At 37.7% G+C, this 21167-nt stretch overlaps 1 protein-coding gene across 11 annotated transcripts in view; it reads right to left on the minus strand.

The window, feature by feature from the left end:
* Positions 1 to 408: 408 nt before the first annotated feature.
* KLHL13 (kelch like family member 13) overlaps positions 409 to 21167 on the minus strand; it is a 92371-nt gene continuing 71612 nt past the window's right edge. For all 11 annotated transcript variants that reach the window (XM_049827521.1, XM_049827516.1, XM_049827514.1 and 8 more), the window contains 3 exons: positions 16921 to 17716; positions 9191 to 9304; positions 409 to 7187 (listed from right to left, as the gene is read on the minus strand). In XM_049827521.1, coding sequence (XP_049683478.1) covers positions 6700 to 7187; positions 9191 to 9304; positions 16921 to 17716 — 1398 coding nt within the window. In that variant the 3' untranslated portion in view covers positions 409 to 6699. The remainder of the gene's footprint in view (positions 7188 to 9190; positions 9305 to 16920; positions 17717 to 21167) is intronic.

Consider the following 21167-nt stretch of genomic DNA (forward strand, 5'->3'; position numbering starts at 1 on the left):
AAGGCTGAGTAAACCTCACAAGCCAGGGCTCTACCCATCTATTAGCAAGGAATACACACTCTCTAAAAAAAGCTACATAGGCACTACTTGCTAAAAATATAACTGAAAGAGTAAAATATTCAAAACTCAAGTTAACAAGCACAGGCCAAAATAATCTGCATTTAAATGCCTGACGCACAGCAAGCCTGTTCTCCAGAGCTAATTATTTTTTTTCCCCAGAAGCATTTAATTGTTAAGAAAAGGGATGAGCCTTCTTTACCATACCTAACAATGCAGCACAGGAGCCTGCACCCATTAGCTGGAGTTATGTGACTTGGTAATGATTTTTATTGACAGCTGTCAAAAGTTTGGGCTAAAATATGGAAAGATACACTGGCAGGCACTGCATAACAAACATGGGGAGGGGACTCAGGTGATCAGTGGTGTGTTTATTTCAGTGCATAAAACATGTAAGGAAATTTATTTCCACACATCTAAGAAAAGGTTACAAGCAATGAAAAACAAATGGAAAAGAAACCAAGCAGGTTTTTTTACAGTGATGTTGAACAAGGGAGGTAAAGGCAACGTTGTTAATTCAACAGAGGCCAAGTATTTTGGAACAATCCTGGATATGGGGAACACATGTTAAAGTGGAGCAATTTTAATTTTTTCCTGCATTAATTGATATTGTTCCATGAGTTAATGTTTAAAATCTGAACTGTTCCTACAGTTCTTTCTCCCCACAGTGTTGTGCAGACAGAGGAGAGTAAAAAAGCTTGCTCTCTACTGAGATCTGGAAAGTGTGACCAAACCCTGACCTTCCCTCCTGCAATTTCCACACCGGCACAGAAGAAAGAAAGGGCAGAATCAGTGGCCAAGAAAGAAGTATTGCATACCAAAGAGTCGCTGTATTTATCCCCTTCCAGAGGACTCAGCAGCTCTGGTACACAACCCTCCTTGAAAAGAGGACGAGGAGATTCTGGTGGTCTTTAGATGCCAGGCTAACTAAAATTTTAGGTCAGCCGTAGAGATTTGCCTCCTGCACATAGATTTTTGCTGGGATTGGGAACATTTTGCAGAGCAGCAAGGGGCCGGCAAGTAATTAGTTGTCCAAGCCGTGGTCCTCATTCCACAGCTCCACATGGTCTTTAGCAGGCCAGAGACACAATGTACTTCAGATGTAAGAATTAAAAGGTCAGATTTATTTTGTAATTCAATAGGTAGCATGGAAGACAGGAAAGGTGCTTTTACATTTGCCCAGAGAAAAACAGACACCTGCCAGTGCACAATGTTACAGTCTAAGGGAGAACGCAGCAACAGGCCAGCCAAGAGTGCAAGCAGGTATGAACAACTGAGCTCTGCTTCATCTAAGCCAACTATAAATTATTTAAAAAAAAAAAAAAATCACTCCAAACAGTCTGTGGGAGCTCCATGTCCAAACAAACCTCTGAACCATGCCAACAAACTCTTAAAAAAAAAAAGCAGCAAGCTTTTTCTGCCTAGAATTATAATTTTACTCTGCAAGTTTACTAGCTTTGTGTGTTTCCAGTCCCAAACACATTTTCATCTGAGATCTCTTCACATTGCAAACTGAAATTTTCAGAAACAGAGCCCCAAATAGAAAACTTTTTAATGAATATGTGGATAGCCTGACAGCACGTAGCACAGAAAGAACGAACGGAACCTTTCAGTCCCACTACAGATTTAGAGAGGCATTACTCATTGCATGAATAAAAAGTGAAAAATCCAAACAAAAGCAATACAAAACTCCCCACATGAGGAAAAAAAACAGCATTCAAGAGCAAAAATAATACACAGAGGGGAAGGCAATCCCCATTCCAGATCATCCCTTCTGCAAAGTCAACCATGCAGGGCTTCTGCTGTAGCACCACTCCCAGGTTATCTAGGCTGCATCTTCTACAAATCACCTGGTCATTAAATAACTCTGGAGGACTCCTGTGCATCACCTGAATTCCTGACAAAAACTAGCCATGCTGTTTTACTGAGTAAGATATTTGTTATGGACCAAATCTCACCACGTTTTCCCCAGAATAGGTAATCAGCAGGTCCAACAGAGACGGACATCAAAAGACAGAGCCTACGGACTGAGAAAAGAAGTTCACTTAACGATGCGTAAAAGACTGGCAACAAGAACATGAACTGGTGTCAGTCAGTAAAGCCATCCTAATTCCCTAGCTTGTTCTCAAAACTGAGATCACCTTTTCACAGCTGAACAGGTCCTGCAATACTCATTGGACCAAAAATTTTATCATTAAGCAAAGCATACATAACTCGGCATACTTGACCACATCTGTACACAAAGAAATATCATTCACATTTTAACTAAAATACAAAAGAAAAAAATACCTGATAAGCTACACATGCTGTGCAAGTAAAGTACATTTTCACAGAGTGTGGAAAGCATAAAATGCTACATAACAGAGTGTTTGACTTACCCTCCAGATCTCTGGGTAACCTGTCACTACACACAACCTAAAACACCACATAAGGTGCAAGCCAGGAGCAAATGGGACATGCGTTTCTCCTTCAACACACACATACCTTTTACTAGGTTAAACCTGCTTATATATTTCCAAGTATGCACAAGCTGAATTATGATAACATTTATCAAAAAGTATGTTACATACCAGCAGTGGGCTATTTTCTCCCTTGACATGAGGACCATGCCACTAGAAAAGCTTCAGCTTTATCGATTCTGATTAGGAACAGAGGAAATAAAGATGTCAGCCAAAAAAAAAAGGAATAATTAAAAAACTAGGAACCAGCAGAATCGGACACCAATGCAAAGATGAGGTAATTACCAGCTGGAGGGTAAATTAATAAGCAACAACAACTCTAGTAGGTAGAAAGAACTTTGCAAAAGAAAAAAAAAAAGTGCTCTGATCTTTCCAGATCAGATAATCCCCAAATCTTTGGCTATTAACTTCTCCAGACGTTTGTATTGCACTTATTGCTGTGGCATCAAATTATTTTTTGATGTCCAACCAGCCCATCAGATTAAGGTTGTAAGCCTTTGGGGAGAATTTTATTTATCTGTATGCAAACTGCCCTAATCCAGGATTTCCATTATTCCACTAAAGAATCAGACTATTGGCTTGAGCTTCCGACTGTTACTAAAATGCTACTCCTTCAAGTTCCATCCCCCTGCCCAGAAACAGAACAGGCAATTAAAAAATGGCCTTGGTATAAGAGAACAACTCATTTTTGTCCTGGCACCCAGGTTCAGACTCTCAGTGATTCTTCAGTACAAGGGAACTCCAGAGCCAGAGGTCAGGCTGTCAGACAGCTGCCTTCTGCTGCTCCATTTCTCACCCCTTCATGACAACTCTTTACCCCAAGAACACCAAGACTGCAAACGTCCCAAGATATATAGGTCGGGTCCTGCCATGAATTGCTTTCCCTGGGCCAGACTCTCAGGCTTTATACAACTTTCTGAGGGAAGGGGAACCACTGAAAACTGGACAGCTGATTATCATCAGCTCTTCAATGTGAACAGGGCAAAGAAACTTCCAAATAACCTGGGTTTTCCCGGGTTTTCTTCTCCATCGTTCTTGTCCTGTTTCAAAACACAGCACAAAGGAAATGTCCTCCTAGATGTCTCAAGTCATTCAGAGCGCTGTGTTTCTTTGCAGGGATATGGGCCAGGCCTTTTGATGAGTTGTATATGGAAGTGAGCACTTCTGGCATTTGCTACTAATTTGGCACCAGAAAAACCAAAGTCCAAATGAATTCTGAGATTGCAGTGTGGGTCTGCCACCATCAGGAGAGGGCAGACAGCTCCAGCGGCTCTCCCGGCAAGTACACTAATGTAGTCTTATTAGCATTCAGGTCAAATAGCTACTAATTGCTTTTTATCCAGATGCTTTTCTAATTTAGGTACTATAACTGCAAAAATGAAAGCAGTCAAGATTTATGAAAAAAGAGGTGGCTGCTTATCATCTGGACACTGCTGACTCTAGATACTATGGTGGACTTACTACTCTTCATAAAAGCAGCCTTACTGAAAATGGAGATTGAATATCTGTTGTATCTATATGTACACCTACAGCTGTAGATTCAGAGACGGAAAGGCTTTGTTATGCTATGGTGAAGAAAGATGTAATGAGCATCAAGTCATTTTACACTGCATTAGAGTAGAAAACCATTTGCAGGTTTTGGCAAATCCTTGATGTTTACATTTCAATCCTGGTATATAGATGGTAACTAATGTCATTATGAATACTTTAATCCAGAGGGAGATTTAAGGAAAAAACCTCAAAGAATAATTTGATTGAAGCATTACATTTAATCCGCTACACTGCATCCAACACTGATGACAAAATGATGTTCAAAAAGAATTCTTCCACTTTAAGTAGAATGGATGAGTCACTAAAAAAAATAAATCTCTACATTGTGGCTATATATCAGCCCCATGGCTATTCTCAAGGCTCAGACACAAAACTTTGACATCCTGACTTCTGTCTCATAATGGTTAGAACCTACCCTAAGCTTCTTCCGAATGGAGAATACCAGTGAAGATATTCACTTTTAAACAGTGCATCTCTTCATCGCCAGCATACAGACAGTAGGATATTTTTACATTGTCCAAAAGGAGTTGCAACTACTTCAACTACTTTTTAGTTTCATTAATAAAATGGAAATGGAATATGGATTTCAGGGGATTTAAACTCAAGCAGGCTCTAAAATCTGGTCTGAGCTGGAAAAAAAAAATCAGTAGCATGTGACACTTCAATGACTGACACATACTTAAATGACAGAGCAACATTTTCCTATGCGGTGCTTTGCACAGCATTATAAGAGTATTCTTAAGGTGATGAATCAATTCATCTTGACTGGCTACTTTCCAAGAGTATCCACTGGTGCCACTATTAACACCTGTAACAACCTCACACAGCCATGCAGAATTAAGATTATTAATTTTTTAAAGAGGAAGAATTACTTTTGATTTTAACCAAAACAATTATAAAACCTAAAGCTTATATGTCCATGTTGGTAGTGATCATTACTACTAGTAAACTGAATAAAGAATAAATATCAGTACTTCCAAAATTGACACCATAGTAATACTGCTGCTTGATGCATCAAGCAGGGACAAAATACAAATAGCATACTCCCAACAAAATTCTATTAAGCTTTACATGGCTATTGGTAATAGGTAGCACAATAAAAATAGCTAACCAATTTAAACAGTTTTCCCCAGATGATGCCCCTCTGACTGTGTTCATTAGCAAAACAACTTGTAACATATGATGGGAAGTTCAGAACAAGCATGATGGTTATTAGCCTTCTATAAGCACTCAGAGCTGCAATTTGTCAGCAGTGCACTGTATTTTGGAGCAGATAAAGATTTCTGTAAATTTGCATGGCTGCACACATAAGCAGTAGTTCTCCAAGAAAAAAAAAAAATTAAGACCATTTGTTCTTTTGTCAGTACTTAACAATAAAATGAACACATCAGGCCAAAACAGTTTCTTAAAAGTAGGTCAAAAATACCCATTCATGATCACTTCTGCATTGGTTTCCTAGCAAATTAATCTACCCACACAGATATATGTAATGCGTATCCTGGAGACAGCGAGGCAGAGGAAGAAAACCAAATACATTAATGAGGTAGCTTAGACTGAATAACTGCAGTTAAAAGTTTTATTGAACAAAAGAAGGTAAAACGTGGTAGTCCAAGTTCACTGAGCAAAAGCAGCTCTCTCGCTGAAGCTGCACTTTGTGCTAAATAACCCTATTAACTGAGACTATACAGAGGACACATTATGCAAGTTATCTCAACAGCAAAGGAGAACAGGTAGATTAAATTTGATCTGATGGAACGATTTGGTCAAATTCAGTGGCTTAAGTTAATGTTTCTAGCCCTTATCTACCTATATTCAGTACAGGCATACAACAGAATATACAACTGCACTGAATTCCCATTTGTTAATAGTGTGTGCTCCCATGCAAGCGGAAGCCAATTCCTGAAAAAACCCGAATTAAAAAACCCAAATGTTTTAAGTCTTTTGTTTGAAGCATCACTCAACTGACTCAGGAAAAACACTCGATATATGTTATAAAAAAACTCCCGGCCTCTACAAGGTCCGCTTCCTGTATAGTGCTAATATTTTAAAATTATTTTATTTCTCCCCACTGCCTAAGAAACTTCATATGCTCTGAAAGCACCCACAAAGTCAGGTGGGTAAACAGATATGTCAAAAATACTCTGTGAAAAGAGGGAGGTAGCGCAGGCCCCTTGGCAACCTTCTGTCATAGCTCACATTGATGTGGTCTACCTCCCCTTGTAATCTGCAGTCAAAAATGAAAGGAAAAAGGATTTCAACTATGAAATTTAGTGAAAGAATGTGTTCAATACGGTCTTCAAATTTGACTCATTGGGCTTCCAAATGTAAGCTATAAGGTACCTCACACCCAATACACAACATTAATAACATACCTAGTTCATACATTTTATAGACAGTATCTTCTCATTTGTTAAACATTTGGCTCGGGTGAGTACATCTTTTTTTTGTTAACCACTTGACAAACATTCTAGGCCAAACAAACAGCACAAATAATGTCAAAGTCTCTTTTTTTTTTCCAGTAATTGTACGAAATGCTGTAGGCTAAGCCTAACAGAAACTACTGAAGAAAAATAATAGACTCCATGATGCAGTGCAAAGGTGTTACTACAACATCATAAGTCAAGGGATGTTTCTAAGGTGCTGAAAGAGGAGATTCTCTAGACGGTGACCCTGTATTGTCCTCCGGTGGGAAAACAGTAAGAGTGCAGGCTCGAATGCCACCAAGTGATTCTGGAAGGTCAAATACTTTATGCCACTCATCTTTTTCTGGATCATATTTCTGAACTATTTCCACCATACACCGATTATTCCAAGAATATCCTCCAACAACATAGATTTTATTTTCAAAGACAGCAACCCCAACATCACTTTGCCCACGTAACATGGCAGCAATTGGAGTCCACTGGTCTAGAGTTGGTGAGTAATATTCACAGCTTAGAACATCATCATAATCACTTGTTCCTCTAAAGTGGTTGCCACCAATAACATATAGCTTGTCTCCTACAGTACACATGCAATGCAGACCTCTGACTGTTGTCATCGGAGCTTTCTGAGTCCATTTGTCTGTGTCAGGGTCAAAACACATAAGTTCCTTTTGGAAAGTATCATGGGTAATTCCCCCTAGAGAAATAAAACACATGTTAGAATAGTGCTCACCCTAATAAGTGTTAAACAAGCAAAAACCCCCACATTTTAGTGAATGAATTCCATCTTCCTTAAAACTTCTTCACTTTAGCTTAGATTACTATCACATATACTTCATTTCAAATGACATTTTTAATGTACCTTGTTCCTTTAAATCTGAATATGGAAAGAAGCCACGTCTCATACGGTACTTCGTTATGTAAGATGATACTGGCATATTAAAAGAACAAAAAATTGTTACCTATGCTTCATTTTGGCAAAATTATTTCTCTGCTTACATTTGTTCAGTCTGCTGGTTTTGTTTCTCACCATCAAGAAAACAGGAATCTGTTTCCCTTTCAAATTTTGATACTGTGCTATTGTGTTTTAATTGGTCTTATCACATAGCAGAATTTTCTTCAGAAAACTTTTTTCATCAACTTGAACTGAAGAGAGAGAGGACACAGATTTCAAGTATTCTTCTGTTAATAGATGCCTATGGTTCAGTCTGTTTACCTTCTCCATGGTTCCCTGCAAAAGCAGTTGGGGAGGCTTCAGGGGAAATCACAGGACGATTTCCTATCAGTGGATGAAATGTCCTACCTTTCCACAAGGTCACTAAGCAGGTCAGAAAGCATTCACACCAATTTCAGACAATGTAGGCTTGTTAGCTACAGTTTAAGACCACAATGCAACTATATTTGAGGTGCTAAAAATATGCAGAGAACACACTGCTACTGAAGAACCTCCTGCTGGGCTAACCATTCAACATTGAATTATCACGCTTGGATAATTAGCAGACAGAGATGGCATGGCATCTACAGAAGTTATGTAAGAAAATACTTAATTCTTCAGCGGGGCAGTAAGAATTAAATACAGAAAACATAGGAAGACTGTCCAGCCCTGACACTTAATGACAGCCATAGTAGTGGCAGTGCTTGGGAGCCTGTCAGAGAGAAGAGGCTTTAATGACAAAAGGAACCAATCTTCACATTTTCAACCCCAAAACTGCCTAGACTCACTGGGATATCTGAGAGAACAGGAGGAAAAGAAAAAGCTGTGGGTAATACACAGCATCTACGTGAAAAACACAGCAGGGAGCATATACACGTGCCACCTGCAGTAAAACAAGCAAAATGGGCAAAAAAAGTAGAAATGGCAACATGATGATTAGAAGCTATCTTAATGGACTCGCTCATAGAAAAATAAGAAGCTGTACCTTATGGTAAATTTTAAAACAAATCCTTCCTAGTCTACTGGCATAAGGCCCCCTGATTCAAAATACCCTGAGAATCAATCTGCTCCAGCGCATCTCCCCACCAGTTCTTTACAGCTAAGCAACCTCGTCGCACCTCCTGCCCTGCATTTCAGCTTAGTTCCTAGAGAACATCCCTTAAAATTGCAGTAGGAGAACATATATAGGTCTGTGATCTCTGTAGAGATCACCAAGAGACAAATTGAATAATCTTTAAACATTGAGCAGATACCAGATTTTCAGAAAACCTATTGCCCCCAGCTTGGGAAAAAAAAATGGAATGAAACTATAACCTTGGTGACACATACAGGACTGAGCATATTACAAATGAAAGACTGGTGCAAGTTCTTATCCCTTTCCATTAGCTCAATGAAGGTAGATGTTGTTCTTTAAATTATTACAATTTCCAATGCTTTCCAAAATGTATCAAAAAAGATGTGTTTAATGGTTATTGCTATATAAATGTGTATAGGTGGTGTTGACACAGAAAAATGTATTTTGACAGTTAAAGGGAATAGCTTTGGAATTCAGAGCTGTCATTTACTATGTAAATGCACAATATTATCTAAAATAATTTTCCCAGGCTCTGCAATATTTGACTGGCTTCATATGAAATTGCATGACTGCTTATACCACAGCAAACCTACTGCAACCAGAGACTAATTTTTATTGTCTCCCACTGAAATAGGAAAAGTTAGATAAGTAATTGTTTAATAGAGATGATATGATCATAGGAATTATTTACCTGAAATATACATTAATCCCCCATACACCGTTCCAGCATGACCATAGTGGGGTTCGTTCATTTTTGCGACATAGCTCCATTCATTCATTCTGGGATTGTAACATTCCACAGTGGCTGTTTAAAACAAATGAGAATATGAAAATGTTGAAAAGCTAGCATGGCAATTTGGTTTTGAATACAGTCGCAGTGGCAGTAATATATTCATGAACAGAGGAAGTATCAATGAGAAACACTGTTCAGCTGAGAAAGTGTCAGGGGAATTATCAAGCACCATGTCGAGAGACAATACAGAAAAACCTCAAGCTTCATCCCAGAGGAACAAAAAGGAAGAAAAAACCCTCTCGCATTCTTGCCTTCCACTTGTCTCATTCCCATTCCTGCTTGACACACAACCTGTCCCAGCTCCTGAACCCTGCCAGAAGTACAGCTGTGGGACATCAGAGAAAATGGCAAAGAAGCTGGGTGAATTCAGTTCTTCTACCCTTTCCTCTTGTACAACTCTGTTCAGTGTCTGCTGTGGAGAGATAGGGAATAAACTTAAAACCTATCTCAAAGAGGATCTGGCAACCAGAACAGACCCATGTCTTCAGCAACATCCCACCCATGCAGAAAATCAGGCTAGATTTTCTTCTTGGTATTTCACATTGAAATGGTCCTATGCCCTCAAAAGAGGACAGCAACTGTTGTATTGCCATGTTTTATTAAGTACTTGCACAGCAACATACAGCACAGCATATGCAAGTCAAAAATTCAAAGTTTACAAAAGCCAAGCTAAAAACAAAAAAAAAAAAAAAAAAAAACAAAAACAAAAAAACAACCCCAAGATGAAACATCACTGAATCTCGAATAGAGAGAAGCAGTGCCTGTGTCGATACACAGCTCCATTTGTGGAGTTTTCTTTGTGAACTGGAGTGTTAAAACGATCAAAGGATTTATCATATCAGAAATCGCTGAGGTTAGTACTAAGTTAAAAAGAACCCCAGAGCTCAGGTGTCCTTGCAGAAAGCATTTCTGAGAAAGAATCCTCTCTTCGAAGTGAGATGGAAGAGATGCGGGGTTGCAGGAAAAGGGCTATGCAATAAGCACAGAGGACAGAAATAGAAAACAGATTTAATAATGGATCTGAGCAAGCTGTAGAGATTGGCAGCTTGAATAGTACAATATGACCAGAGGGATAAGAGATCCTGAAAAACCTGGTAATATAGTGACCTTGTGATGCACAAAGCAATTATTGATAATTGTGTTATCCTAAAGACAAATTAAATCTCATTTTAAATAATTAAAATTAAGAATCAGATTCTAATGCTTGTTATACAATGCTTAATCTCTCTGAGATGTTTATGAACTATGCGTACAAAATTGAATCTGTCTTTGAAAGTGACATTTTACTTGCTCTAGAACAAGTTTTTTATTCAATCAAGGGTAGAAAATCTGAGCCAGCTCTATGGAATCAGGGATGGTGACTTACAGTTCAGGATTACACATCAATTGAAAGAGACAAAAAAAAAAAAAAAAATAGAATCTGAGTATCTTTTAAAAGGCAGAAACTAGTTAGTGTTGGTATAAGCCTGCAGAATTAGCAGTACTGGCCAGGCCAGTAAAGTACATCAATCAGTGACACTCATACAGTGACTACAAGGTACCTCACTCTAACTCCAAATCTGCCTTTTAAAAAAAATCCTTTGGGACATTTTGGAAGAATAAGGTATAGCTATGGTCTCAGAGTACCACTAAAAAATCCCTAGTCATGGAAAAATTTAGCAAAGAGCACTTTACAGTGACCTTCTGAATAATCTTTTAGCTGCTGTAAAATGTACAGCCTCCTTATTGTTGCAGAACAGAATATTTTGTAATTCCATGCAATTAGTATCTCAAGCAGACACACTCAAAACAGAAACTTCTGGTTCCAGTGTCAGGAATACTGTCTGACAACCAGTTCAGCATCATCTAAGGTTAAAAATAAAAAACTAAAATAAAAATCTATATTGCACATAAGAATTGCTAAATTGTTATAGCACTCTGGATTTTCTTCAGCTTTTCCTCAGCCAGGAGCTGAAATTTAAATTTAAGAAATACAAAAAAGTGCAGGTCCAGAACATTAAGTTCATGATATAAGGCAAAACACATTAAATTCCTGTTTCTTTCAAAATTAATTATACACATTGATTAACAGGTATGAAATTATTAATTTCATATTCTTGAAACTGTTTAAAAATTATAATCAAAGCCTGAAATGCTTCTGGTTTTGTAAGAGTGCCTTGCACATGGACTCCCACTTATGCCAGCCATCTCAGGGCTTTGTAAAATGGACAAAAAATAAAAAAACTGATGCAAAGTAACTGAAGTCAAGTGTGTCTATACACTATTGTTACCCTGTCAAATTTGTGATTTAAAAAGCCTGCCCAATATGAGCAAGTTCCTGAGTTTACTCTAAGATCGTGTCCTTCACTAAACACTTTTCCTACCATCTAGCCTCTTGTTACTGCATTTCCTACCTCAGCCATTTGAAATGAGTCTTGAGCTGCCTTTCACATGACACACATGTACAGGTAGATAAAAGTCTGCATAAGGGAGGGTACAAAATGACATTCAAGCATTCCTCTACAATGAATATTTTTAAAGTCAGGCTTGATTTTTTTTTTTTTTTTTAAATAAAGTAAAAAAAAAAAATCTTAAAAAATTTGGGTATTTTTCCTATTTGACATGCTGCAGACTTCGTATATCCATCAAGGACTTACACAGCCATAAAGCCAGTGAAGGCTGGACAGCCTCTTGCCCAAATAAAGGTATAGGCACAGAGAACTGATTCCACAAATTACACCCAAAATTAAATCTATGGGTTGTATTTCTACATACTGCCATCCTGACACCACATGCAGTATTTGCCCAATCCCCAAATAAACCCATGCTCTTTCTTCTACAAATGTATTCATCCATTCCAATATTCTTTTCTAAAAAGGCAAGCTCCTTTTACTCTGCTCTATTTAGCAATCAGAAGAAAACAAAGATGTGCAGAAATTTCAAGAACAGAGAAAAACAGATTTGACATGCAAGTAATTATAGCTGTCCCAGTTCTACCCTGACAGCAGACCCTTCCAACCTGGTGTTCGCTGCTGTGGGGCACCAAAATCATCATTCTACTTGCTTTCACAAAAACAAAGGCATCTTCTTTCCCATTGCACTTCCACTCTGTGCTGAGGTGAGGAACTTAAATTTCTAATACACTACAAGGACAAGTAAAGCAGAGTATGTTCAAAGCAATCGCAAAGCCAGCAGCAACGAGATTAACATGATGTTCAATGCTGGACAACTGTTTATCTCACTCAGTACTACCGATTGCGTTTAAGAGAGAAACCATAGCCAAAAGACCACTTTAGCAAAAGAAGATAAAACATGCAGAAATTGGTAGACATTACTGCCATCACTATCACCTTCAGTTATCTGAGAAAGGAGGCTGCTGAGTCCAAGATCCCTCACTTTCTGATGTGGCTTCAAAATTATCTTGAACAACACCAGTAGAACTCAAGTACTGTTTGACAGTATTTCAGACAAGTCATTCCAACTCAAATGTCAAATCTACCATGCTCTAAAACAAAGATAATTATTTCCCAGCTGAAAAAAACTCTACTGTTCCATTTGGTTGTTCTGAGTAGTTGTTTCCCTGTTTCCTTGCAAGGTCATTCCACTTCTCTCTCTTAACAAGATCTCCCTCTGCACTGAAAAGGAAAAAAATATTCAAAATTTCAGCTATTAAAGGTGCCCGTCAATTTAAGAGAGGCATCAAGACATTCTATACATCGGCTCCAGACAGCACAGTTTGCAAAACAGTCAAAAACTGCTACTTTACTGAACCTAAGCATATATCCTATATAGCATGCAACTGAAGGATTCATTCTCCTAACAGCATGAAGGATTCAAATCAAGCTTTATTTATGTTTAACAGTGGAACTTTTGATCTGTTCATTACCATAACCCAGGGAAGACAGGCCTCATTTTAATAGAATTAAGCAATCTCAAAAAGACACAAAGCTTTGGCAGTCCCAAGGGATGCTCAGTCTGCACTCATTTTATAGTGCCATCTGTGATGCTATTTGAGGAGTATACAGATATTTACCACTTCTCCGTCAGTAGCTTCTGATGCGTCTTGAGGTTCATTACAGCAGCACTTAGCAATGTGTGTGTGATGTCCCAAACCCCAGGATCTTCATTTTGTTACATTATAATTCCCATAATACAGCTTGCTTCTGTAGATCTCAAAGCTGACTTGGTTAAACAGAGCCCCGAGTAATTTTGTCCTTAGCATAGCAAGGAGTCACTTCAACATAAGCTCCTTTGCAAGAGGTCCTCCAGTTCCCACCTTGGTGTGTTCACGCAGTACTAGACAGACAGCCAACAGCCCAGCTGGATAATGATGCGTATTTTTCTTCTTAACCAACAACATTTAAAGTATATATCTATTATATAGACTCACCAGAGAAGTTTTTACATAAACAAGGAGTTGTTTGAATTGAGGGTTAAGCATCACAGAGGGCACCTGGAAAATAAATGCCTTCCCACTTTTTGGGCAAGGGGTCAGAGGAACGCGTAACTGTCCTGCCCTGGACTAGGTGTCTTTCTGTCTTTATTGCAGCATGATGATGAAGTTATCAATGAATCTGTGGTTTATTCACAACCCGATATCCTCTAAAGTGCTTAGGAAAAGCCCATATATAAAAATCTCAAACTCCACTCAAGCCTATCAACAGCAGAGCCTGAAGTATCTGGAAAGTACCCAACTGCACAAGTTTTCTCATACTTAAAGGCACAGCTTCTGCCATCACCATCAAGCACCACGACCAAACTATTTCAAAAAAGAGCTACAAAAATCTATGTGTCTGAGAAAACAAAACAGTATCCAGTGCTCTGCACAAAAGCATAGCTGGAAACTGCTAATGAGCTTTGCTTCACGAGTATCTCTGTGAACCACATCTGGTTTTCCTTTTGTCTCCTTTTCCAAAAATCCTGCCTTTTGCACACCTGCCCTCTCCAGGCTGGTCTCATCCTTGTGCCGGAGTGCTCATCTCCCTGCCTTCTAGGAATATCTTTGGCAGGTGCCTGCTTTGACGTTTTAAAAGAACGAACCAGAATTATGCACAATCCTTCTAGGAGCGGTGCGAGCTTCTGCGCAGCCCCAAGTTGTCACAGCGTTGAAAAATCTGAATTATAATTTTGTAATTCAGTACGTTTCAAAGATACATTTGCCACATTCTGATCCATGTACCACATGCAAATTCACTCATCCTTACCAACGAATCAAACTTTTCTCAGTAGCACACTGTTAAAACAGTCGCTGTTTATTACTGCTAAAGCACATACTACTGAGGTAGGAAATCGTATTTACAAAGTTCTCAGAAGATTAAACATCTGAAAACTGTTTTGGGAAGGCTTGATTAAAAAGCCTCAAAAAAAAGTGTAATTTTTATTCCAATGAATGTCAGGAGAAAAAATAATAAAGAAATTCATTTTAGTAACTTTAATCCTTTGGCCCTTTTCCATTAGAGCTGATCTCCTGGAAAGCTGAATTTAGCTTTTGGGAATTTTTCCTCTCTAACAGGAGATTGAAATTAGTTTGAACTCAAGGGCAACTTCTTTAATACCTGTCCAACACACATTTGACCTTCTATGAAAAGCTTGGAAGTTTTTCTTATCTGAAGAAAATGGGAAGTTTAAGCTGGATTTCATCTTTCAGCTGTCAAGGTTTATGAAAGAAACATGAAAATGAAAAGTGACTTGCCTCACAATTAACAAGAAAAGAAACTGAAGCCACAAATCAAAGCATCAGATAGTTACAATATTTAGCATTTATAGAGTGCTCTTCCCGCAGAATGATCCAATGACATTTTTCAGGTCTGAATGGAAATCATTGCAGCATTTTAGTGATATCCGTACAGAAGCATTTTAGACAGGTGAAAGATTTTGTATTTTAATTAAAGCTGCAGAAGAGTTGAGGTCAGCAGAATGATACTGCTTGATCTAATTTAAGAAAAACACTGCACTTAAAGCCTGCTGTACACACAGGTTGCACTGGCTTAGTGACAGTATTATTTCATATTGATTTTACTAAACTTGCAACTTTTTCACTGACATTCTTACAACCCTGCTCTGTTTAGTTTAGATGGTACAGTATACAAGGACAGCAATTTGATTATCTGCTATTAATTCATACCATTAGAAAACAGCTCAGTGAAGGTCAGGTTTTCTGATACTCAAGATAAAGATCAATACAGGTTAGTTTGTACGTTTGGTCTCTTGCAGGGTATTAAGCTTGCTTTTAGAATGTATTTTCAGATAGATAAAGTGGCATGTAAGAAAAACTCAGAAAACCTCTGGATCTGCATCAGAAAATGGCTGTCTAGGGAAAACAAGTTACTGGAAAACAGTTTCCCATGTTGTGTGGAAACAGATGGCATTTTTAAATTTCTCGTGTCATCAAATATTAGAATGGATTTTAAACTTCTAGTAAAACCAGCCCAGTTTTGTGTAGTGGAAGCAATGTACTACGTTTCCTAAGGAAGTCTGATCATGAAACAAAGTGTATATGTGAATGACTGAGATGTATTCATTTAAAAAAAAAAAATCACAGATGCTGCAGCACAAATTAGGTTTTGTATTGTTTCAGTTAAACATGTTTCTCACTGCACTTAAAAGATACCAGTGCATTTCTAAAAAGCAAATCTTAGCAGCAAGAGATACTGCCACAAAGACTTGACAAGACATGGTTAAGTATTGGGCTGAAAGCAGCAAAGAAAATAATGAAATGTTATATCTGGTTTAGATATAATATTATGCTAAAATTCCAAGCATAATCACAGTAACATTTCAATTTTAAAGCACAGACAAATTTACAATTGAGTGTACGCTCCCAGACTTTATTGCAAATACTAACCACTATGTCTTTGGAAAATGCAGTGGATTAATACTGGCCATCCTCTATAGACTTTTGTTAAATTAAAAGTTACCATGTATTTATGCTTTGTCTCCAACCATCTTATTTCCCTGAAATGGATTATTTCTTTTTTGGTTAAGTAAAATGAATCATCATTTGCAAGGGGCAAAAAAGGAGGCAGCACACAGAGTCATTCATATAAATAAGTTAACTGTGTAGTTAGAAGATCAGAGATCACAGGCAAAATATAACATTTTTAGTAATTAAAAAGTCCAGAATTTCAGGACATCTGGATCTCACCGATCTGCGAGTGAAACAAATAACTCTGTTATTAGCTTACCTTTAAAAAAAATTACTAGCATTTCAAAATGACTATTCAGAAAATTCGCATCTTTTAAAACTCAAGCTTCATTCAACAGTGAGTTTCAGTCAGAAAGTCATGTATCCCTTAAGAGTGAAAAGAGTGAGTTTGGTTTCTCAGCTTAAATAATAATATTTTTATATATATATAGTTGCGCTTATATATATACACACACATTTGAAGAGGTAGACACCCATGCTTACTTCATGTTTGATGGTAAAGACGTTGGATATCATGTATCAATACACTTTTTTTTTTGTGGAAGCCCTTTAATTTATTGCTTATGCTATCCAGATAAATTTCTCTATCATTTGCAGTATTTCCAGAAAGAAGCTGCACGCCAACAGCTTCAACTTGGTTCCTCTCCACCCATTCACAAGGCAGGACAGCATTTCATGGCCTAAAGGGCAAGGTAAGAAGCCATGCTTCTGCAGAAACACTCACCTAGCTCACCCGCTGCATTTCGACCACCGACTGCGTACAAATGTCCTTTGAGGGCACTTAGGTGGAAGAAGGTGCGCTTCTCATTTAAAGATGCAACTTGCATCCACTTGTTGTAGCGAGGATCAAACCTAAAGACCGTGTCAACCGCCGTCTTTCCTTTCGTGTCGTAATTGCTCTGGCCCCCAACTACGTAAAGAAAGTTTCCAATCACAGCGATGCCATGCTGGTACCTTGGTGCATCCATGGGAGCTAAGGATTTCCATTCGTGGGCCTTCTCGTCATACATCCGTAACTCCTTGCTGACAACCAGCTGCTGCCTCAGCACTCCCCCCAAGGTCACCAAGTGAGTACTGTCCGACCGAATGGCCGTCCTCTCCGACTGCATAACCGGTTGCATGTATGGCATCATTTGGTAATTGCTGGCTTCCAAAAGCAAGTTTACACAAGTATTGTCAGTTCTCATGAAGTCCACCGTTTGAACATAGTTAATAAGATCCTGGGGCGTCATCAGCGGAAACCTGATGTTCTTCATGAGCTTTGCGGCGTACTCCATCCGAGGCTCCTCATACCGTAGCCAGCGACAAGCCGCCTTGAAGAGTTCAAGTTCAGTGCAGTGCTTAAGGCTATTACTTGAAAGCACAAAGGCAAGACGTTCAAAGGGGAGTTTCACAAATTCACCAGTACTTAGTAATGCAGGGAAGTTCTTCAGGATAAAATTATTAACATATTTATCCACTTCTGTGAGATTGTATGTGTTGGCAATTCGCCCAACCTCAACACAGTTTTCCAACGAAACCTATTAAGTAAACAGAAAGAGGAATCAAACACTTTCTTAACTTAGTGCCTAAATCATAATGTAGAATTCAAAGAATACTACAGAATCAGCAATATTTCATTATTTTGCAATGCTCAAGGTGATTTACACATGAGCAAATAAATATTGAATGTGATGTATATATTCATGACTGCAAGGGGAGATCCAATGTATTCCTTATTTTGAAGAAAGAAACAAGACAAGTAACAAACAGATGGCATATATTAATTATGTCAAATACATTATACAATGATGATACATAGCAATTATACAGCACTTCATCTTTGAAAAGCTCTGCAAACATCTTTGTAAGAAAAACATGTAGAAAGTTAAGGGAGAGGTGACCAGCCCAAGGTTACAGAGAATAATGAAAAGTAGGTTTTGCCATTAGACATTTTCTAATATTATTATAATTGTATTGTCATAATGCAGCCAAGGAGAATGGCACAGCTATCTCTCCAATGCCACAATTTCAGAAAATTTATTTATGGTGTTCAATCCCATGAATACATTCCTTAGAAACGAAGAAAATTGGATCTTTAATAAGTCAAGGTGGTGCTCTTACAGAATATATTCAAAATTAAATACACGTCAAAAATAAGAAATATAGTGATTTTATTTATATATATATGTGTGTGTATATATATATAATATATGGGGTTGGGTTTTTTTTGGTTGGGTTTTTTGTTTTTGTTTGTTTGTTTTTAAAGAACGAACCTAGCAGGATTTCCCCTAGAAATACCCAGTACATGAAATGCTTTAGCAGCATGGATCAGACCCTAATTTAATTCAATACCTGAGTGGCCATATCTTGGTAACCATCTCTTTTACACTGTTGCTGCATCTACCTTTGTTACATCTTTGGCTCCTAAATTTCTGAGGTCACTTGGGATCCAAAGCAGAGGGAGGAAAAAAGATGGGAGAGATGGGACATAACTTAAAGCAGGTCTCCAGTGAACCCAGCCGATTCATTTCGGCAAGCTATGGTACATATGCAAAGCAAGTCAATTCTCAAATGCTTCTTGCTGAGAATTGCAGCTTTTTTGCATTCCATCCTTATTCTAATCCAAGCTTCATTTACACATGCTTTCTAGTCTCTGTGCATGCCAGTCCTACTCAATGTTGACAATTTCCACAACTTTGTGATTCTCATTATATTTGTAATGCCAAAAGAATTTAAGCTTCTGAATCTCATGGTTATTTTTAAAAAGATTATAAAGATTGAGGACTATGACCTGATTGCAGCCTAAGAATTCAAAAACCTTCAAATGACCTTCTGGTCATGACAGAGATTACAAGATTTTAATACCGTATAACTCAATCTGATCGTTGCCTTTTAATACCAGACAACAGAAAAGTCTAATGAGTATGGGAATAGGAGATTTTTTTAATTCACTAGAAACCAATCTAACTTGCCCTAGAGTTAAGATCTGCAGTCATCAAAAGTCTTCATTCACACATCCTGAAACACCTTGATACAGTCAAAGGTTCCAAATCCTACTCTTCATCTCCAGGAATGCTAATTCTGTAATCAGGTCCTACCTAGAAGATGAATGTGTGGCAGACTGTGAGGAGTTCTATTACAAAATATCCGCTCAATATATACATGGAAATTATTTTTGTACTAGAAGTCAAATTGTTCTATAGGACATTGCTAGCCGATTTGATTATCTTTTGATATAAACATTCTCTGATGCTTAAGAAACATTTTTTCTTCTTTTGACTGTTTTTGAGAGTCAGTATCAAACTAATTTCTGTACATTTCATTTTAGGATTTTTAATTTACATAAATTAACTGCATAATGGAAGTAACAGCATACCTTAAATTAAGTAAATGAAACAGGGCATTCTTACTTCTAAAATTTCTTTCAGGCTGTATAATAAAAATAAAACAACGGAAAAATCACCTCTTAACAAACAGCTGACTTACAATGTACCACAAATCTTAACTCTTGCTATACAGTTATTGTATTTAAGAACTACTTTTGAATACATTTACTGGCATCAAACTACAGCAACGCAGCAATTTCTCCCTATCAAGGTAAGCAGAGAGGAGGATATTATCACATACAGAAAAGGCATGCTTGAAGTCAAAAGATCAAAGCAAAAAGGTACAGAATACGTACCATTGGTACATGGTATTCAGGTTGCAATGAAGTGTTTAGACCTACTGCAGAATGCATGCCAGTTATCAAGTGCCCAGCACGCATCCAGTTGATGTATTATCATAACTATGTTACACTGTAAATCTATGCAATTGAATATATTCCTGGAATGCTTACATTTGAAAAATTTATTGACATTACACACTGTTAATGACTGATGAACATGACATCAGCCGTTTCCAGTCACCCCCTAACTTGCAGAAAATTTATCTTATACTACCTTAATTAAACCACTGGAATTGTACTGCACTCAGGGTTGGTCTTTTTCGTACTATGATTGCAAGTACTCTCCATTATGCTTATGAAATTGTGCACTTTGTTTGGCTCACTAAAATTCCACCACTCACCCCAAATCAGAGTACCATATTAAATATTTTCTTAAAGGTTACTTTCCTTGCCAAAAGTACTATTACCAATTTTATTGTGCTCTAAGATAACCACCAATGTACCAGGCTAAATTATATTGCAAAGATTTCACAGTCATAAAAATATATACTCTAGAGATTCTCCAGTCCTCAGCCAAAACATAATCCTTCAACAGAATGAAATGCAACAGTCAATTCCACTTAAATATTCAAAATTGGACAGCGTTAAAGTACAATAATGCTATTTAAACACTTAAATACTTCAGTTACTCAAGTGTTGATTTTCAAAAAAAGTTTGACTTATGCTATGGTACTTATGAGGGTGTGGAAACCATTCTCTATAGAAGTCAGTCAATCAGGAGCTCATCAGCAGAAGGAACTGCTACTTCGGGAAATCCCACTGAAGCGAATGGGAGGAATGGAAATATCAGATGAAAATATAAGACTGGCTGTACAGTGAATCCAGTAACTAGTACAGATACTCTCACAGAACCAGCTAAATAAAAGCCATAACTGGTCAGACAGCTAAGCAACTTCTTATGAAGTTGAGAATTTTAAATAAACCCTATTTTCTTCCTTGGGCTTTGACTACTGCACAGAGCTGCTCATTCACATTACTAATTGTACTTGCTTGTTACAAAGCAGAAGTAAAAATTCCAGAATATACTAAGAAGCTTTTCAAAAAAGCAGGGTCAAGCACAGCACAGTGTTATTATAGCCTGAAAAAAACAAACCAAATGCAAAAGCCAAGGTACTTTCTCAAGAAAGCAGTTGACTTAATACTTTGAAATTCTGAAGCAATAGCTTCCCAAGCTCCGGTAAAAACTTAATTGACTATAAAATGCTACAAAACTGGACACAGAGCAAAAATATTGCAAGCATGAGAACCCTGGAGAACAATTC

The sequence above is a fragment of the Accipiter gentilis genome, chromosome 24, assembly GCF_929443795.1.
Source record: "Accipiter gentilis chromosome 24, bAccGen1.1, whole genome shotgun sequence".
NCBI lineage: Eukaryota > Metazoa > Chordata > Aves > Accipitriformes > Accipitridae > Astur > Astur gentilis.